This window comes from Gorilla gorilla, chromosome 23 (assembly GCF_029281585.2).
Source record: "Gorilla gorilla gorilla isolate KB3781 chromosome 23, NHGRI_mGorGor1-v2.1_pri, whole genome shotgun sequence".
NCBI lineage: Eukaryota > Metazoa > Chordata > Mammalia > Primates > Hominidae > Gorilla > Gorilla gorilla.
In genome coordinates this window covers 42,193,756-42,207,970 of record NC_086018.1, presented here as the reverse complement: position 1 = coordinate 42,207,970, position 14,215 = coordinate 42,193,756, and the positions used below count along the sequence as shown (strand labels likewise).

The following is a 14,215-nucleotide window of genomic DNA, read 5'->3' as shown; positions in this document are numbered from 1 at the left end:
GAGATGGATGGAGGTGATGGTTGCACAACAGTATGAATGTACTTAATGCCACTGAATTGTACACTTAAAATGGCTAAAATGGTTAATTTTGTGCTATGTATATTTTGCCACAATAAAAAATGTAAGTGGACTAAACCCTCTAATTAAAAGGCAGAGGTTTCCAGATTGTATAAAAAGACACAATTATTTGTGTCTATAAGAAACCTACTTTAAACAGACGCAGTTTAAAAGTATAGAAAAAGATATACCATGCTAATACTAATGGAAAGTTTGAGTGGCTATATTAATATCAGACAAAGCAGATTTCAGAGTAAGAGATATTACAAGGGATAAAGGAGACAAAAGGACATTATAATCTTATATGAGGTATGAAACAAAAATTGATAGAATTGAAAGGGGAAATAGTGAAATGCACAGTTACAGTTGAAGATTTTAACACTTCTGTCTTGGTAATTGACAGAAGTAGTAGAGAGAAAATTAGTAAGGATATAGAAGATCTGAACAACATAATCAACCAACTTGACCTAATTGACATTTATGAAACATTTTGTCCAACAACAGCAGAGCACACATTCTTTTTCAAGTGCATACAGAATATTTACCAAGATAGACCATAATCCAGTACATAAAACAAGTCATAATGCATTTTAAGTGATTTAAATCATACAAAGTATCTTCTCTGACCACAACAAAACCCAATGCCAAAAGATAGCTGCAAAAAAAATCCCAAAATATTTGGAAATTATACACTTCTAAATAACCCATGAGTGAAAGAGGAAGTCACATTTGAAATTAGAAGATATTTTGAACTTCATGAAGGTGAAAACACAACATATTAGTATTTGTGGGATGCGGCTAAAGCTGTGCTTAGAAAAAAAATCCAGCATTAAATATTTATATAAAAGAAAAATATTCTCAAATCAGTGATCTTAGCTCCCCAATATTTTTAAGATGTCAGTTTTCCCCAGTTTGATCTAAAGAACACAATTCCAGTCAAAATTTCAGCAGGCTTTTTTGCAGAAAATGACAAACTGATTCTAAATTTTATGTAGAAACCAAAAGAATTAAAAAGACCTAGAAGAACCAAAATAATTTTTGAAATGAAGAACAAAATTGGAGGACTTATTTTTGAATTTTTAGTAGAGACGTAGTTTCACCATGTTGGCCAGGCTGGTCTCGAACTCCTGACTTCAGCTGATCCACCTGGATAGAGTGAAAGTACATCTCAAGAAAAAAGAAATTTGAGGATTTATACTACCTGCTTTCAAGACTTATTGTAAACTTCCAGTAATCACAACACTATAGTATTGGCATAAAAATACACATATCCACATAAAGATGTAGATTATGTAGATCAACAGAACAGAATAACACATAATAGAGAGTCCAGACACTAACCCAAATATATATGGTGAATTGATTTTCTACAAAGGTGCCAATGTGATTTGATGGGGAAAGGAAAATCTTTACATGAATAGTACTGGAAAAATTAGGCATCTATATATATATATATACGCACATACAGGCAAGAAAAGAAAATTTTAAAAATGACCTATTACCTCACCCCATATACAAAGATTAACTCAAGATGGATCATAGACCTAAATATAAGAGCTCAAATTATAAAACTTCTAGATTTAAAAAAAAATGGCAAATTATTTGAACAGACACTTTACCAAAGATATACAGATGGCAACGTACATGAAAAGATGTTGTTATGGATTAAATGTCTGTGTCCCCTCAAAATTTACATGTTGAACCTCTAACCCCCAGTGTAGTAGTATTTGGAGGTGGGGCCTCTGGGAGGTGATTAGGGTCAGATCAGGTCACGAGGATGGAGCCTCATGATGGGATTCGTTTTCTTATAAAAAGAGGAAGAAACACCAGAGCACTCTGATGCTCTTGTTCTCCTCTCTTCTCTCTCTCTCTCTCTCTCTCCCCTTCTCTGTCTGTCTCTCTTTCTCTCTCTCTTCCCTTGACCTTGTAAGGACAGAGAGAAGGAAGCCATCTACATGCCAGGAAGAGAGCCTCACCAGGAGCCAAATCTACCTGCACCTTGATCTTGAACTTACCAGCCTTCAGAACTGTGAGGAATAAATCTCTATGGTATTCTGCAGCCTGAGCTGACTAACACGCATACTCAGTACTATTAGTCATTAGGGAAATAAATTTAAAACTACAATGTGATACCATTGTACCCTCTAGGATGGCTAAAATGGAAAAGATGGACAATACCAAGTGTTGGCAAGGATGTGGAGCAACTGGAACTCTCATACATTGCTGGAATGGTACATTTACTTTGGAAAACAGTTGGCAGTCTTTTTGTTGGAGGCAAAGTCTTGCTCTGTTGCCCAGGTTTAAGTGCAGTGGTGCGATCTCAGCTCACTGCAACCTTTACCTCACAGGTTCCAGAGTTTTTACCTGCCTCAGCCTCCCGAGTAGCTGGGATTACAGGTGTGCACCACCACATCTGGCTAATTTTTGTATTTTTAGTAGAGATGGGGTTTCACCATGTTGGCCAGGCTGGTGTTGAACTCCTGACCTCAGGTGATCTGTCCACCTCAGCCTCCCAAAGTGCTGGGATTATAGACATGCACTACCACACTCAGCCTAGTTGGCGGTTTCTTATACAGTAAAACATACACTAATATGACCCAGCCACATCAATCTTAGGTACTTACTCAGGAAAAATGAAAACATAGGCCCCACATCAAGACTTGAACATGAATACCAATGCCACTCATAAAAACTAAAACCCCAAAAGAACCCCAAAGGGCCATCAACTGGCAAATGCATACACAAATTGCTGTGTACTAAGGACATGAGTTGTTGATACAAGAAACAATGGAGATACTCTCAATAGCATTATGCTAAGTGAAAGAAATCAGACACAAAAAGCAACATACCATAGGATACAGTTTATAAGAAATTCTAGACAAGTCTAAATGATGGTGACAGAAAACAGATCAGTGGTCCCCAGGGCCAGGGGCTGGGAGAAGGGAACTGGCTGCAGACAGATGCAGAAACTTGCATGGTGATGGGAATGTCCCATGTCTGGATAACGATGGTGGTGGTTATATGACTGCATGCATTTGTCAAAACTCATCAAATTGTACACTTCAAACTGGGAAGTTATTTTTCAATAAAGCTACAGAAATTAAAAAAGTCACTTTTTTTTAAATTGCTGTCAAATAGAACAAGAGTGAGGACGTGGAACAGCCAGGCAGAGCCAGCCTGCAGCGGATGGGGCCCAAGCAAGTGAGGATGCAAAGGCCCCAGGAAGTGGGGCTGGATTTCAGCCTTTTGGGATGAAGCCAGCTGAGAGAGGCTGAGCCTGTGTCCCCAGAAGCTCCAGGAGAGGACTTGAGGTGCTGGAGGGGGCATCTCAATGGAGGGGGCACCTGAGCAGGTGGAAGGAGCTGGGCTCCAGGTACCTGGTGTGGGAGGATGCACATTTCCCAGAGGCAGCCGGGAAGTAGGGTGGGTATCCATGAAGGGGGGTGCATCTGAGTGCTCACGTGGAACACGCTTATGGGCTTGGGTTTGCCCTGTGAATTGGGAGCTGAGAGGGGCAGGCAGATGGGAGGCTAGGTGAAGGGAAGACCTCTCAATGCCTTCTCACACCCAGACACCAGCTCCCAGGGCTGACCTGGCACTGCGTCCCTGGCTCCCATCTTGCTCCCCCGAAAGACATCTGCCCAGGCGCCCCCAGTGGGTGTCAATGATGACCTAGCCCCTAACCCCCATCTAAAGCCCCTCCCCAAGGCCTCAGCTGTCAAACTGTGAAAACCCCAGACCCAGAGGCCTCTTCAGGGTCCAGGGAGGAGCAGCAGCCTGGGGCTGTGGTTGCCCTTCTCCCCAGCCTCACCCCTCCCCACAAGTCCCACTCCTCCCTGCAAGTCCCACTCCTCCCCGCCAGGCCCCAGCCCTCCCCACCAGCCTCACCCCTCCCCGCCAGCCTCACCCCTCCCCACCAACCCTCCCCTCCCCGCCAGCCTCACCCCCCCACTAGCCTCACCCCTCCCCACCAGTCCCACCCCTCCCCGCCAGCCTCACCCATCCCCACCAACCCTCCCCTTCCCGCCAGCCTCACCCCCCACCAGCCTCACCCCTCCCCACCAGTCCCACCCCTCCCGGCCAGCCCCAGCCCTCCCCACCAATCTCACCCCTCCCCGCCAGCCTCCTCCCCGGTTCCCAACAGCCATCAGCTCTGCCCCACTCTGGATGCCCTGGACTGACTATGTGCAATTCTCCCACACGACTCTTCTTTATGTGCAGAAAATGCCAAGTCTCACTGGAGCGAGTGGGAACCCACAGCTCCCGAGGACAGACTGGAGATGACCTGAACCCACTAATCAACCACGAAGATTGCTTCTTTGTGACTTTTGGGCAAAACTCACGAGGGCAGCTGCAGGACACAGCCCGGGTTGCTTTGACAGTCACTGAATCCACTTCTCCCGGTGGGTGGGGGCATGGCTATGGAGCCATTCGGGCTCCTGCCCTGGAGGGTGACTCTGGGGCCCATCATCCCGAGTGAGAAGCAGGTGGGTGTGGGGAGCTGGGCTGGAAAAGGTGGGGTCTGGGGCTGTGGGCCCTGTCCCTGAGAGTCCCCAGCCCTGAGTGATGCCACCTCTCTGGGCGGTCACTAGCCTGGGCCCAGAGATGAGAGACTGATGTGACACACACTCACCCCATGGGAGGGAGGCTGCAGGTTTAAGGGCCCTCCCCAGGACCCTGGCACGTTCCCAGAATCCCTCCCAGAAATACTTTTATTAAAATAAACTGAGCAAGGTCAGGCGGCTCAAAATGATCCACACAAGGGGGTTCAAAGATAATCCAACGATGGAGACAGGAGACAGGGTGGGAGGGAAGCGGGTCACGAATGCACAGGAAACAGCAGGACTGTGGGAGGACACCCTGCAGCCTCGGGCCCTCCAGCTGGGCTGACAGGCAGGCTCTGGGCTTTGGAGGCAGTGAGGGTCAATTCGGGGCTCCACGGGGCGTCCTGTCCCTGTGTGCCTTCTGCGTGTGCTTGCAGAACAGACCATAGAGCACTCGCAGTGTGCTCTTGGCATCCTTGTTCACGATATCTGCGGGCCAGAGGAGGGCAGGGCAGCCAGTCAGGCCTGGGTGGCAGTGACCGACTGTCCCAATGTGGTCAAGGTTTCCTGGCATTCAGGATTTCAGTGCTAATCCCAGGAGAATCCCTGGAAGCCAGGACAGCTGGTCCCTCCAGGCCTGAGCCCGCGCCCGCTGCGTGACTGCCTCCTCCTCCTGGCCAGCCCTCCTCTGAACCCTCCTGTGGGGCCCCCAACACAGCAACTCCTTAAGGTCTGGCTTCTCTGGACAGCCTGTCCCCAGAGACCTTGGTCTCCCCCTTCCCAGAACCTCTTCCCCTGAGGCTGCAGTGGCCCTCCCAGGAAACCTTGGCAAGCGCCCATTCTCCACCCCTGCCAGGCAAGAGGACTCTGCCAATGCGTTCTCATCCCCCAATGCCCTGCACCCTGTTCTGTGGCTCTCGCACAAGGCTGCCACCCAGGGCTGGCCACCGTATGGGCATCTGCCTTGCACTCACCTTCAGGGCTGACAGGGCAGCTGAGCAGGCCCTCGTCCTTCAGCAGCTCCAGCGCCAGGGTGACGTTGTGCAGCTATGATGACAAGGCCCTATCAGATGTGGGCACAAGCAGCAGCCCCAGGCCAGGCCCTGGGTCCCAAGTGCCAAGCCCTTCCTGTTGTCTGTGATGTCCATCATGAGCCTAAACTCCCATCCAAGGTGGGCATCCCTGACCACAACCACAATCCGTGGTCATCCAGCATCTCCCTACAGCTCACTCTGTCACACAAGCAACCCATGTCTCATTCCTCAGCCACTCACAGGCCCCACTCTGAGCAGGTGCTATACCACACTGGGCACACGCTTGCGTCCAGGGGCCACTGCCCGTGAAAAAGGCAATCACCAAGGAGGATATCCAATAGGGATCAGGGAAGGCTTCCTGGTGGAGGTGAAGCCTGGTGGTGAGTCCCGCCAGGCAGGGAGAACTACCCAGGGAAAGGAGCAAGGGCCTGGGGTGGCAGAGCCCCTTTGAGAACAGCTGTTTCCCAGGGCAAAGCACAGTGAGGAAATCAAGGCTCAGAGGAGCCAAGGGGATCACTGGAGCTCACGAGACAGAAAGCGCTCAAACCAGTTCTGTCCGCTCCAATGCTCATGCAAAGCAGGCTAGAGACTGGAGCGGCCCCCACCCAGGTGGCTGTCCTTTCCGCCACTCCTTGCCTGGGTTGCAGTCTCAGAGATGGCTCCCTTTAGGGTGGAGAGCGCCCGGGCATCAGTCAGGTCCCCCAGTGATTCAGAGCTCAGCTTAGTCCCTGCCCAGGGCCTCCCCTTGCTCACCTGCAAAGTGGGCTCATCACAGTTCCCCTGTGCCTTGCTACAGGATATGGTGAGAGCCCAGGAGCCTGCCGGCCCTCCCACAGTAGGTCCCCTCCCTCTCCATTCTAGCTTCTCCCTTGGGCCTCATCTACAAGCAGAGTAGGTCCCAGCCCTTTGCCTTAGGGCAGCAGCCTGGTGTGGGTGAAGAGGGATGAACTCCTGGTTCACTGTGACCTCATACAGGTCCTCCCTTCAATGTCTTAGCCACCCGTAGATCCACTAGAGGGGGTGGACATCCCAGCCTGGGGGTCAGCTGTGCTGGTCCCGTTCCCTCCCTATCTGCCTGGCCACACCAGCCCCACCAGGGCAGGGCAGTTCCCATGGCAACCCACCAGGGGCCAAGAGGCCAGGTTGGCCGAGCGGTGGATGAGCAAGGCCAGGCAAGACTCATCCAGAAATGCCAGCCTGGCCCAGGCCACCTCCAGCCACCTGCTGGATGGCCCGAGCAAGAGGACTCTTGGGATCTAGCTTGGATGTCTGTGTACTGCCACCCCCACCCCTGCCACTAAGTGTCTGACCTCAGACAAGTCACAAATCCTGGCTGGGCCTCAGGTGCCTCATCTGTGTCACGGGGATGATACACCTGTCTGCCTTCCTCTCCAAGGCTGCCATGTGCGTCCAATGTGATGACGGACACAGAATTGAAGCCACAAAGCAAGATTTGAAGGTGAGGATGATGAAGGCACAGGAGCTGGAAGTGGGTGAGCAGAGTCCTTCTCCACTTGGGGACATGAAGATGGAGGGCGGGTCCCAGATGGAAAGGAGTGTATGGGCAGGGTGCCCAGCAGCAGCAGCAGGGCCACTCCTCTGTAGTCAGCCAACAAGAAGAAACAGGCTAGGCACGGTGGCTCATTCCTGTAATCCCAGCACTTTGAGAGGCCAAAGTGGGCAGATCACCTGAGGTCAGGAGTTCGAGACCAGCCTGGCCAACATGGTGAAACCCTGTCTCTACTAAAAATACAAAAATTAGCTGGGTGTGGTGGCACGTGCCTGTAATCCCAGCTACTTGGGAGGCTGAGGCAGGAGAATTGCTTGAACCCAGGAGGCGGAGGTTGCAGTGAGCCAAGATTGCACCATTGCACTCCATCCTGGGTGACAAGAGTGAAACAAAGGCTATCACACGGCACCAATGTTGCAGCATGCTGCAGGGGCCAATGCGGGGTGAAACTCTGAGGCTGTCCAGACCAAGATGGATGGGAAGCTCCGAGTGGACAGACCAGAGCATCACCGGAAGTTCCCATCACTGTGTCCCCAGTTCTTCCTCCTAGACTGGAATATTCTGGGAAACTAGGGTTGCAATTGTTGCTATTGTTCGCATTCTCATCATGAATATTATTTGCAGTTACATGGAGAATAAATGTCAGAGTGAGAACAAGACCCTGAGGAACCTGAGGTTCCAGACTCCACACTGTGCTCTCCTGCCTCAACGCTCCGCCTTTGATACATTCAGCGAGCCAGCATCTCCCAAACTGTGATCTAAGATGGACAGGAAAGGGGATATCTGTGGCCAAACGTTTTTAGAAATTGTTGGATTAAATAAAATAATATGGAAGTCCTTCACTGCAGGACTTATCAGAGCCTTGAATGTGTTAGTGGGTCTCATGAACCTTCAAGACTAGACATGTTTCCCCAAGTTATTTATTCATAGAACCCATTTGTCACAGAACACCTCCTGGGACCAATGTTTTGGAAACACTTTGTTCATTCACTTATTTAAAAAAATACTTGTCATCTACTATGAGCTAGCCATACAACCAGTGCCCAAAACAGACCAGACCTCCTGCCCTCATGGAGCTTATGCTTTGGGAACTGCTATCAACACTGAAAATTATGACATCTGCTTCTGTTTGTCATACTCTTCCTCAATGACACTCAATCTGAACAAAAGATCATCCCCCAGAAGAGCTGACCCTGGCTCCAGAGCTATCTCACGATCCTCTGTCCAGAGATTTTTCTTCCGCGTGTGGCTTGAGATGAAGATAAAACTACCACCTTCCACGGAGCTGAGAGAAGGTTACTACCCGGGAGGGTACGTGCAAATCCTCCTGGGGAAAATAATTTAACGTGGAAGGACGCCAAGGATTCCTGGCTCCGGGGATTTTATTTCTGGGAGCGAATGATCCTCTCTCCCTCCGTCCTTAACTTCCGTGCCCACAACGAATAACTATCTCACATAAACACCATCAGCAAAGAGGGTCTGGTAATGAGAAATCCAATTTCAAGAGGCTACTCTGCCAAGATAACAATTCCGCAGAGGCCCACCTTCAGCAAGGGCTGGTGTTCCCGCCCTCCTCAGCTGACGACCTCTTCAGCATTTTGATTACACATTCCTGCAGCAGAGATTGCCCACAATATGCTGTAAAAATTCATTCTTGGAGTCTGAGCTAAGAGGCTGCTGCTTTTCCCCCACATCTAATCTGACTCATATTCAGAAGTAAGTTCTAAAATCAGTGGATTCAGCAAAGCGGCTGCACAGCAACATGGAAGTCTGCACGTTTGTTCCCGTCTTGTAACTGGGGCTTGGATGTTGCAACAGATTGAGCAGAGGCCCTGCAGCCCAGGGGCACCCCAGAGTGGCTCTGAGCTGGGTTCCGAGCCCCAGGCCCTCAGCCCGCAGGTGGTCCTGCCTGCCCCCTTCCTCCACCTTCTCTCCTCACCGCTCACATTTCAGTGCCTTGCCTTCCCGAGGCAGGCTCTGACCCCAGTCTCAGCCTTGGCTTCAACCCCACTGAGCCCTGCCACCCCTCCATCTCCCAGAGACTCACACTGGCTCCACACGAGGAAACAGGGAGGACCCTAACTCACTGTGTGCTCTGGGCCAGACTTCTGTGCCTCTCTCAACTGTTTCCTCTGTGGAAATGCGGATGGGAAGAGTTCCTAACTCCAAGACCCAACATGAGGATTTGCTAGCACATTCGTCCACACTGCCCGTGGGAGATCCCACCATCGGCCCAATTCTGCACCCACACACTTTGCAGGGCTGTCCCATGTCACTGTCAAGGCCACAGGGCCTGCTTCGATGGAAGTGGCAGCCTGCCCATTCTGAGCCAGGGCCTCATGCCTCCTGCCTGGTCTCTCATGTGTCTGCCATTGCCAGGAGGAAAGCGTGCCCAGGCCAGCTGCTGGTCCCAGAAGGAACATGGCAGGCTGTGGCACAGAGCCAAGCCACCCAGCCTGATCCCCATCCAGTCCTCGGAGGAGTGACAAAGCCTAGCTGAGCCTCTAGCAGCTAAACTCAGCCGACCTGCCGGTCTGTGGGAAGAAATGAGCATGGTTTTCAGCCCCTAGGTTTTCGGGTGGTTTGTTAAGCAGCACGTTTGTGGCAATGGCTGGCTGATGCGGCTCCTCTGAATGGAAGAACCTAGGAAGCAGCAGCCACCGTGCCTGCCACAACCACCAGGACCGTAGACACTGACTGCCCCGGCCTCGTTGCTCTGACCCAACATCCCAGCTCTTGGGAACCAAGTCCAGAGCACCTGGCCTCCAGGGAAGGTGGAGGCCACACCCACTCAAGATGCATCCCCGTGGGGGCCAGGGACATGGCAGGCTGCGGGCGGCAGGCTGTGATGGTGTGAGGCTGCCATTGAGCAGCTGGGTGGTACTGGGTAAGCCTCTCGGGCCCTGGGCTCCCCTCTGTAAAATGGAGATGCAGCCCTGCCCCGCTCTCACAGGGGCAAGGAGGGAGGGTGAGTGGGGAGACGGCCAGGAGAGGCAAAGTGCAGGGAGCTAACCCCAAGGGAGTGTGGACCGTGGTACAGGGCCCCACAGAGCGCCGAGGGACTGCAGAGGAGCTGAGAAGGTGGGCAGAGCTGGCCGCCCGCCCAGGGAAGCAGGTGGGAAGCAAAGCCAGGGTAGGCTGGGCTGAGAGCACAGCCTGCGTGGATGTGAGGGAATGGGGGAGGACCAGGCCCTGGAGAGCTGGAAGGGGGCCAGAGGTCATGTGGCTGTGGCTGGGAGTCGGCAGGAAGGGAGGAGGGGACGTGGCCGGGGAGGCAGATGGGGCTTGGCAGTTGGGTGCTCCACTTGAAGTAGGGGAGAGGCACAAGGGTGGGTGTCCAGGAAGGTTAAGGGGAGGGGCCTAGAAGAAGGGCCCAGGTGGAAGGGGAGTCTGGTAGGGGTCCAGGGGGGACCTCACCTGCTACTGGGCCCCAGATAGGCCAAGAGGCCTGATCCAGGGCCAAGGACGCCCTGAGCATGTGAAAGGGATGGAAGCCTTTGTCTCTCCCAGCAACAGCCCCAGAGGCTGGCCCTGGGACTGGGCATGTGGTCCTGCCTCCTGCTTCACCTCTTTAGAAAAAGCTACTGCTGCAGAGAGATAAAGAGGTCCTCCTGCCCCAGGCCACGGGAACCCTGGCATGGATGGAGATAAGCTGGCTGCCCGGGATCCTGGGCACGCCACCAGCCACCAACACTCCAGCCTGTCCTTTGGGATGCACGCCTCCAATGTCACCTCCTGTGAGAGGCAAGCCTGGGGATACTAGGGACCACATGTCCCTCAATGCTTTCTCCTCGATGGTTCTCCAAACTCTTTCTTACTACCTGTGTGGCCTGAGTAGGGGGCAGGGATTGTCAGCCCATTTTCAGAGACAGAAAACCTGAGGTCCAGGCAGGCAGGGAGCTGGTGGTGAAGAGCACAAGACCCAGGCCTCTTGCCTGGCAGTGACCCGGGGTAAGCCTTGGCTGCCCGTGGACCTCTGTTTCCTTATTTGGAAAGTAGTAAAATCCCTTCTCATGGGCCAGGCCTACCGGGTAGGAATGGTGCTCCTGGGAAGGGAACAGCTTGTGGCAAAGCCCAGAGATGGGAGAGCCCAGGGAGCTGGAGGAAGTGGTGGCACACACAACAGGGGTCTGGTGGGGGTGGAGGCAGGACTAGCCAGCGGGCACTGAAGGCTGTACCTGGGGAAGAGGCAGTGGGAGCTGCATCTTTGCAGGCTCACCTGCCCTCCCACCTCACCTCCATCACTCTCTTCATCCCTCTTCCCCAGGTCAAGCCACAGCCCTCATGCCTGGAAGCAGGCAGCCAGATCCCAGCCAGTCCACCAGCCTCTAGGGTCCACGTGGGAACTGCTGATCCCCCCAGGTCAGGCCCCACCCTTCCAGCCCCTCTAGCCAGAGTGAAGCACCGACACCTCCCTGACTCATTCCTGTTCTTGCCACATTCTGAGCCTTTGCTGATGCTATTCTCTCCCCTCTGCAAGCCCTTCCTTGATAACTCTGCAAACCAATCCCTAATCAACTTCCCAGCTCCCCTCTGATGCAATGCCCTTCCTGACTCCTTGAGATTATTCTAAGCCCTCATTCTTCCAGGCCCCTCCTCTGACCCAGGCATCTGAACCAACACATTTCACTGTGGCCCTGCAAGACCACACGTCACTAGGAGAACAGTGGGCACAGACTGAGAGCTCCCTGAAAGCAAGAGCTATGTTGGATCAACTTAACATCCCATGCAGTTCAGGGCCTGGCACTAAACAGGCCCTCAGGGAATGGGGGAACAGGCGTGTGGGTAGGGGATGGGTGGATGAGCAGGTGGGTGGATGGGCAGGCAAGTGTATGGGTAAATTGGGTAGATCAATAAACAGAACAGGAAGATGGATTGAAGGACAAACAGATGGATGCATGACAGGACAAGCAGGTGAATGGACAGGTAGGCAAGTGGATGGATGAATGAATGGATGGACAGACAGACATATAGATAAACTTCCTATGGGGGGGTAGACAGGCAGGCAGGTTGGTGGGTGGATGGATGGATGGATGGACTGGGTAGATGAATAAACAGACAGGAAGATAGGTGCATGGACAGGCAGGTAGGTGGATGGACAGGTAGGCAGTTAGGTGGATGGACAGGTAGGCAGTTAAATGGATGGGTGCATAGATGGTGGGTGGCTTGGTAGGTGAACAGGAGGGCTAATAGGCGGTCGGGTAGGTAGATAATGGGTAGATGGGGATGGATAGATAGGTAGATGATGGATGGATGGATGGATGGATGGATGGATGGATGGATGGATGGATGGGTGGGTGGGTGGGTGGATGGATGGATGGATGGATGGGTGGATGGATGGGTGGATCGATGGATGGGTGGGTGGGTGGATGGATGGGTAGATGGATGGATGGTAGATGGATGGATAGGTGAATAGGTGGATGGATGGATGGATGGATGGATAGGCAGACATATAGACAAATAAGCTTCCCCTACACCGTTCACTTCACCTGGAAGTGAATAAACAGACTGGTCATGTCAGTTCTGTATATCTGTTCACCCAGAGGTAGACCATAAAGAAAAATCCTTGGAAAACTTACCATTTCTGCAGGAGAGTTGGGAGTGAGGTAGAATTCCTTTAAGTGCAGGAAGAAGCCTTCAAGTTGTCCAATCAGCAAGAGTAAGATGACCCCGTCTGCAAACTACAAAGGAAGGAACTGGAGACAGTCACATGGAAGAAGCCTGGAAAAGCCCACTCTGTCTTTTACAGGCTGTGTGGCCCTAAGGAAGTCATACAACTTCTCTGAGCCTCTGGTTCCTTGGTGAGAAGTGGGGAAGACATGCCTGACCTCACAGGGTTGCAGGTAAAAAGTGGTTTCAGGCTGCCTGGTATATAGTACATGCTCAGTGAAAAGAGTGCTTTCTAAACTTACTGCAGAAAAGCCTCATATCAGCTTTTAAACAGCACGCTCTTCCACAAGCTACAGAAACACAGGGGAAAACAGAGTTAAGTGTAAAATTATTCCATCAGGGAAAGGCAGAGAGCAGCACACCAGGCTCATCTCACCGGCTGCCACATTAATATTTCTGTCTGTTCTGTCTGTATGTTCAGAGATAAAGCTGTCGTCCCTGCCGCCAGCATATCATATGTTAATATAATCCTATTGAGTCTCTTCAAAGATACAAAACACAGGATGGGATACTGGAAGGAACTGCCATTCAAAGCCCTTAATGGAATTTCCTCATATTAAGTCTGCTTCGATGTTATTAGTTTGGGCCTGAAATCTTTTCTGCCGCTATTCCTTGGTAATACAACTGAAATGCAAGGGACTTCCTTACCCCATTTTATTGAACAGTCTCTAAATACCACCTTTGCACATGCCATGAGTCTCTGAAACCCATTATTTTACCAAGGGAGAGATAAAGATAGAACAGGTAGAATGTAAATCTCAGAAATCATCCTGTTTATACCCACATAAAATATAATAAAACTACAAATCTCTCACTTATTTCATGCTGGCAGCGTGCCAGGTAATATACCAAACACGTGGGGCTCACCAGCTCATGTATCACTCACAATTCTACCAAGTTGCTGTCTTGTACCCACTTTATAAGAAGAAGAGCCTGAGGTTCAGAGAAGTCCAGTAACTCACCCAAGGTCACACAGCAAATGTGGAGGGTTCTCAGCAGACCCCAGGGCCCATAAGTGGTGGAGGCAGGAGGGAAATGTGTCTGTCTGGCTACAGAGCGTGATACTTCCACCCTGCCATGCTGCCACACCATATCACACACAAACTTCTCACGTGGCCACCATGTGAGGTGGTTATAAGCACTAACTCTGGCCCCAGCTGCCTGGGTTCAAATCCCAGGTCCACTACTTATCACTGTGTGACTTTAGACAAGTTAATTAACCTCTCTGTGCCTTAACATCCTCCTCTGTAAGTGGGGTAGTACAGTTCCCACTTCAGAGGATTATGGAGAGGATTCAATGAGTTAGCATGGAAAGCATTTTGCCCTGGGACTGGCACATAGTGAGGGCTTTATTGGTTTTAGCTACTAGGCATGGGAGTACATTAACCCCTCCCTCCCCA

General features: G+C 51.4%; 1 protein-coding gene across 3 annotated transcripts in view; it reads right to left on the bottom strand.

Annotated features, from left to right (window-relative positions):
- Window positions 1-522: 522 nt before the first annotated feature.
- PARVG (parvin gamma) overlaps window positions 523-14,215 on the bottom strand; it is a 29,535-nt gene continuing 15,842 nt past the window's right edge. For 2 of the 3 annotated variants that reach the window (XM_019018491.4, XM_055374830.2), the window contains 3 exons: window positions 12,725-12,826; window positions 5,576-5,648; window positions 4,225-5,090 (listed from right to left, as the gene is read on the bottom strand). In XM_019018491.4, the coding sequence (XP_018874036.2) occupies window positions 4,981-5,090; window positions 5,576-5,648; window positions 12,725-12,826 (285 nt within the window). In that variant the 3' untranslated portion in view covers window positions 4,225-4,980. Of the gene's footprint in view, window positions 1,204-4,224; window positions 5,091-5,575; window positions 5,649-12,724; window positions 12,827-14,215 lie in introns of those variants that run through there. The other variant, XM_055374831.2, reaches the window with a different exon arrangement.